The 6,432-nt window shown below is 47.7% G+C and overlaps 1 protein-coding gene across 1 annotated transcript; it reads left to right on the forward strand.

The window, feature by feature from the left end:
* Positions 1–1,850: 1,850 nt before the first annotated feature.
* Positions 1,851–5,315, forward strand: LOC136368310 (uncharacterized). Its single transcript, XM_066330443.1, has 6 exons — positions 1,851–2,097; positions 2,199–2,258; positions 2,452–2,790; positions 3,506–3,581; positions 4,004–4,090; positions 4,804–5,315. Exons 1-6 carry the CDS (start codon positions 1,923–1,925, stop codon positions 5,249–5,251), a joined length of 1,185 nt encoding a protein of 394 aa, XP_066186540.1. The 5' UTR covers positions 1,851–1,922; the 3' UTR covers positions 5,252–5,315.
* The last annotated feature ends 1,117 nt before the right edge of the window (positions 5,316–6,432 follow it).

Raw genomic sequence — 6,432 nt, forward strand, 5'->3', positions numbered from 1 at the left:
AAAAATAACAGGAATAGTAATGCTGAAACAAAACAACCAGGAAAAAAGAAAGCAAAAGCTCTCTTTTTTTCTTTTTTTTTTTTTTTTTTTCCTTTGCAGTGGGGACAGCAGGTGGGAGCTTTCCAAGCCAGACAAAGGAGACTTGACAAGGAACTGTGGTGAAGGGACAAGCCCAAGGCAAGGAAGTGTCCGGTCACCCCCTCACCTGGAGCAGGCAGCAGAGACCTGGAGAGACAGGAGACATCTTGCAAGACTCAACACCTGGAGCAGTGCTAACCAGGCAAGGAGCAGCTCTGTTGCTATCAGGATTGTGATCTCTCTTTTTTTTCCCTATCCCTGTGTGTTTGTGTAGTTTTGTTGCATTCATAAGGGTAAATGAACAACTGGTTTGGGGAAGGAAGATCAGTGTGGTTTCTTTAAATGTTAAAGGAAAAACCCCTCCAGAGAGCTGTTTGGGCTGGGGTTGTTTGCTGTTCGGAATGCGGAGCTCTGTTTCTGAGAGGGAGAGGGTTCAGCTATGCATTTATCCCAGTTTCTGCTCTGTAGCCTTCCCTGTGCTTGGGAGAGGGCTGGGGGCAGCTGCCTGCTGCAGGGGATGGGATGTGGGGAGACTGAGGCACTCAGAAAATTTGTATGTGGTGCTTCCTGATAATGCCAGGGTGTGTATCAGTCAGGAGAAAAGGGTTGGAGAAAATCAAGTGTGAGACTGTGCCAGCAGGGCAGACTGGCAGGTTTGGGGAGAGTTACGGTTCCTGCGGGGAGCTTTGCTGCAGCTGATGGTGGTGGAAGTGGGGAAGGAGAAAGTTCTCCAGGGTGAACTTGAACCTTTCAAGTGAGAGGAATCAAATCCAGGCAGGACTTTAATGAGGGTGGGAAGACAAAACAAGAAACTGGAATAAATTGGGTCCTAGCTGCCTTTCCTGCCAGTTTGTCTCCGCTCCAACTCTCCTCTGTTTGCCCCATCTCCTTCCCATCTTCTTTGCACACCATGGCTATTCTCCACCAGCACATGGGCTCAGCCCTGTCCCCAGAACCCTTCTGCCAAATCCTGCAGATTGCTCTGCCCTTAGGAGCTGGAAAGAAACAGCTCCTGAGCTCAGCAGCCGTCAGCTCCTCAGCTGCTCCTCTGGAACAGGAGGTTTTGGAAATCACCACCAGCCTGGCTCTCCAGTTTCTCCAGTGATTGAAGTCTGCTCCAGGGGCAGAAAGAGACATCTCAGTGGGCAGAGCAGTGGGCCAGGACTTAGGATCCAGCTCCTTGCAACTTTGTTGCTTGACTGCCTTAGACATATCTATCACTGGTCTGTGCCTCAGTTTCCCCATGGGTGAAATAAAGGGAATTTTCTGTTCTCCTTATCAAAGCATTTTGATGTTTACTGGGGGAAATAATTGTGCAGGCAAAGGGATGATCGTTTCCTGAAATACCCCTGGGTCTTTTTGAGTCTCTTCTCTGCACTGCCTTGATGTCACACAGACCCAGCCCTGCACTGAAGCAGACTGCTGTAGAACCACTGAAGTCATTTGAGCTGTGATGGTTCACAGGGGCAGAGGAACCAGCCTGTGTCTGCTCAGTGGCTTGTTCAGCATCTGCTCGAAGTGTCTGCTGTGAAGGCTAGCCCAGCCTGACCCCATGGCTGTCACTGCAAAGGACACTTGGATGCACTGAAGGCGTGTGTGGCTGTGCTCAGTCAGACCCAAGACAGCCTCCCGGTGAAGAGCTTTAGGATGAGACAAGCTCAGAAGGGTGGGATTGGGAACAGGGAAATAACTGGTAGAGAAAACACAGGGCCAAGTATTTTATATCTGCAGGTTGTGTTGCCCCAGGTAAAGCACTGCTTGTGAACACTCCCAGCCACAGGAGAGCCCAAATCCTTGCAGTGACATTCCCACACTGCTCCCTCTGCTCCAGGTGGGCAGCCCTGATGTCAGCCAAGCTCTACGTGCTCATCAGCTGGCCCGACGGCAGCCGGGTCATCAACATCGAGAACATCAAGGAGCCCCGCAAGCCCTTCCACCTCTACACCGTGGGGGAGCAGGTCCTGGCCCGCTGCCCTGGCTTCAGTGGGCTGTACTGGGGCATGGTGGAAGGCATAAGTGGTAAGTGACACCTCCTTGGCCTGAGTTTGCAATCTGGGGCTGCTCAGGAGAAACCTTCCAAGAAGGAGTTTTGGTTGCTGAAAGATCTTCTCTTCCTACAGAGCATAAAGATACTTTGGAGAGGAAGCTGCTGGAAGATCGACAGCTCCTGGAGAAGTTAAGTGAGTAAGGGCTTTTGAACATTTCACCTTGTTACTTCTGTGAGGCTTTTCAGGTTGGGAGGATGCTGAGAATGTTGTTGTGCCATCATAAATTTCACATCACTGCCATCAGTGTACAAAGCACCGAGTGGGAATGGAAGATACACAACATTGCTGCCCCACTGTGCATCCTGAGTATCTCCCTTGCTTTCAGAAGAAGAACCAGCTGTCCACAGCATGATGCCATCCCCACCAAAAAAATCCAGGAAAACCTTTCCAAAATGGACCCCAGGGAATGCATCCAGGAAATACCCCAGTGACAAGACCTATCCTGCAAAGCCACTGCTGAGGGTGACTGAGGCCAGCCTGCCCCATGATGCCAGCAGCTCCTCCATCCTCAAGGACAGACGTGTCCTGGGAAGCCCCTGCTCACTGGCAGCTCCCCCCCACCCAGCCAGTGCCTTCACACCTCCATCCACCTTCATCACCATGGCCATTCCAGGGCCAGGGACTTCCCAGGGTGAAGAAGACATGGTTGGTCCAGCTGCCAGAGGTAACCTTGGGTTCTGGCTCTGCTGCCTGGTCCTGAGTGACAGGGTGGGATGGGAACTTGCAGGGCAGCCAGGAAATCTCTGCTTTGCACTGTGGCTCTATGGGCTTTGTCTCAGGGCTACAGAGGTTAAAGATGGCATTTCCTGGTCCTTTCCATCTGGGAGATCTCCTCCAGAAGGGCTGTCTCAAGGGAGATGCCTGTATGGAGTGTGTGGTCTCTGCTCTGTTAGGCACAAGCTCTGTCTCCTGGGCTAGCAGTCCTCTCACCCTAAGCCAAAAGACAATCTGACTGCCTGCCTAAATAACTGAAATTCCCAAATGCCCTGTGTCTCCATTAGTCAAACCTTCTCAGATTTGCCTATTTCCCTATTTTTCCACCCACTACTACACCCATTAAATGCACTTATGAAAATATGCTAGTGTCTTATTTACCTGCTGACTAACAGCAGCATCCAGAGACATGTTGGCTCTGCTTGCCTTGCCCCCACCATATCTTTTGCACTGGGAACAGAAGCCCTTGAGATGCCACCTTTTTCTAATAACAAATCCCCTTTGATCAGTCCTGGAGAGCCTGTCTGGATCACTGTTTATGCAAATTGAATAATGTGTTGCCGTGCAGTCTAGCAGGGGTGCATAGATAATCTCTTCTGGAAACAGAAGGATTCAGGACCTTTTCAACAGCTGATTCTTCAGCTTGTCTCCCACCCCTGCTGCAGATTATGTTGCCCTTCCAGTGAAGAGGAAGTCAGATGGCATCTTGTCCCCGTGCCAGCAGCAGATCTGTCTGAACAGGTAACACCTGAAAGCACAGAAAGGACCCTGAATGTTTCACACCACATATTGATTTCCATTCTGTCTCCTTTCTCTGGCTGTGCTTGCTTTGAGTAGATGCTCATACAGGTTAAATCCAAAGCAAAGAAGTTAACAGGAGTTTATGTGGGCACATACAGCAGAGAAATGACCCTGTGCTCTGAGATCCTGATTCCATGGTGGGTCAGTGGGAGGTTCCCCATATCTGTGTGCCAGGGGGATGCACAGGACTTTGTCCACATGAAGAACACTTCATCTTCCCCCTCAATCTATTTTATTCTTGTTGTGAATGAAACCCGAATTGACTTTGCTGTGAATTCCAGATAATTCTCCTCAGGAATGAATATGAATATGAGCACAGTGCTGTCTGTGGCAGTGCTATTTAACTTGCTTGTTTCTTCCAGCCGTGAAGAGCGAAAGATTGATGCTTTGCAAGAGACGGATGGCTTCGAGAGAGTTCACAAAAATTTCAGTCCTGGTGAGGTGGAAAGGTAATTAGCAAAAGGAGGCACTTGTTCCTAACTGTGTTTTCCTCCTCACTACAAGAGTGAGCAGTGAGATCACAGATGGGTGGCAAAGTGGGGCAATTTTAAACCCCAAAGTTGCTGAGTCTCTTCACTATTGAGCCAGGTGTTTCTGATTGTAGGGCTTGGATTTAGAGATGTAAGAAGGCTCTAAAACAGAGCAGAAACTACAAAGCTCTTGCCTATAACAATCAAAATATGGCTGTGTGTTCTTTGGTTTATTGTTCATTACTTTGATGACCAGTATCCAGTGATAAAGTGATACCAGGGACAGTTTTTGTTCAAAGAAATGGGTGCCAAAAAAAATCCAAGTTATGGTTCTTGTGGTTCATTTCTCGCAAGTCTGTTGTTTAATACCACAAATATGTGTGTCCTGGGACTTGCAAGACAGACTTTATGTCTTTCCTTACAACTGAGAAGAAAATTGAGCATCAAAGTCTCCATGTATGCATGCCAAGGAAGTGTTGAGGGCTAAACTGAACATCCCTGAGCACTGAAAAGTCCAGACCATGACATTTTCTCTCCTGCCTTATTCCTCACCCAGGAATAGCTGTAAGGGCTGATACTCTGTTGGAAAAGTTGTCCTGCCCTGCTTGCAGAAGGCATCTAATCACTGCTTGACATCCACAGTGAGGACATGGTGTTTTCTTGCCTTTACACATGCAACTTCTATTTTTCAGGGCAGAGAAGATAGAGCAGCTGGAGAGGATGGTGTTGGACCTCCAACAGGACGTTCTCTCTCTGAAGAAGAAGGTGCAGAGGCTGGAATCCCTGTCCTTCCAGGAGGAGCCCCACCGACAGCCATGTGAGGTGGTGGAGCTCTTCAATGGCTACACCAAGGAGCAGCTCAAAGAGACCATCAGGTTTGACCAGAAAATCAGCACAGCCTGCAAGACTCTGCTCTACAAACTCTTCACCTCAGACTACATCCAGAGCCACTCCATCACGGGGCGCAGGGGCAACACCTTCCGGGAGGCCAAGCCCATGATGGACGAACGCTGCATCAAAATCATCAGGGTGCTGCTGAAGCAGAAGTTTGGGGATCACCTCAGTGACACTGTCATCACAGAGAAGATCCAGAACGTGCAGAAAGCCCTGAGGCAGAAGTTCAAAACAGAATGTCTCTGAGGTGTGGGGGATTTGGTGTCTCCTCCTGCCATTCCCGTGTGTGTCCCTGAGCAGCTTTCCCAGGAAAGATCCGATTTCCCCCTGGGAGCCAACCCAAGTGACCCATGTGCTAAACACAGCTCAAACACTGCCAAACCTCTGCCTGCATTAGCAGGAATTTGGCCCAGCTTGGCTTGGTTTTTGCACTCTACAAGTTCTTTCCCATCCAGTCTGTGTGCAAACCTCACTGTGTGTGCATGGAATCACCTCTGTGACTCTGCTGGTGTGCTCAAAGGCTTCAGGGCTCCATTTCAGTCCAAGAATGGATCAGGAAGGTAGTCCTGTTCCACACTGCAGGAATGTTGGCTTTGGGATAGGGGATCCAGCTGCAGACAGACTGTGTCACCCGAAGTGGCTTCTCTCTGTCAGCCTCTGGTTGCCTTGTTCTGCCTGTGGGACAATATTTACTCTCTCCTCACAGTGAATATTTTATTTCCAGCAGTAGCAGAAAGGCAGACTCATTAAAATAACACTCTAAAACATTCAAAAAAAGATAACTTGATTTTTTTCCCATCGATTTTAATGTAGCTATATGGAAGAGTTGTCTTCCCTAACAAAAGCCTGCTGAACAAGAGAAGGGCTCACCCATGGATGTTACATTAATTTTCCTTTCAAGATCAGATTATTTCCATATGGGAGAAATCCCTTACATTTTTATGAAAGAAGAGTGAGGGATGGAAGACAAATTATGGCCCAACTTTGCTTCAAAGATACACATATTGTGGACACTCTCACTAATATTTAAATACAGTATTTTTATCCTAGATGAGAAATGCCAAGTACAAGCAGACATATTGCTGAGAGGCTATAAAGAAGGTCTAGAAAAACACATCTTTTCTTAAATAATTCAGAGCTGGAGTGTGGGTGGGTTAAAATTGTTCTAAGTGTTAAAAGAATGAGATGCTGACACCAGTCCAGCACTTAACAGAAGTGCTGCAAAATACCAAACATTCCCTTTTACCGAGGCTTCTCAGACAAGAGATTGGTTTTCTCAGCTTAATTTTTAAATTATTCAGGAAAAGAAATGCCAATGGGTTTGCATTAATCAAAACATTTGTTTTAATTTATATATTTTGTTGTGTTTCCAAGTATTTAATCTCCTCACAGTTACATGAGAAATAACAATTGAAAATAAATGTATT

The sequence above is a fragment of the Sylvia atricapilla genome, chromosome 16 (assembly GCF_009819655.1).
Source record: "Sylvia atricapilla isolate bSylAtr1 chromosome 16, bSylAtr1.pri, whole genome shotgun sequence".
In the NCBI taxonomy this organism is placed as follows: domain Eukaryota; kingdom Metazoa; phylum Chordata; class Aves; order Passeriformes; family Sylviidae; genus Sylvia; species Sylvia atricapilla.

Bases quoted from the DNA above. Each gene is read 5' to 3' on its own strand.
- LOC136368310 (XM_066330443.1), top strand. From the start codon at position 1,923: ATGTCAGCCAAGCTCTACGTGCTCATCAGCTGGCCCGACGGCAGCCGG. The intron at 3,582-4,003 runs GTAACACCTGAA...TGTTTCTTCCAG, and splicing joins CAGCAGATCTGTCTGAACAG to CCGTGAAGAGCGAAAGATTG. The intron at 4,091-4,803 runs GTAATTAGCAAA...TCTATTTTTCAG, and splicing joins AGTCCTGGTGAGGTGGAAAG to GGCAGAGAAGATAGAGCAGC.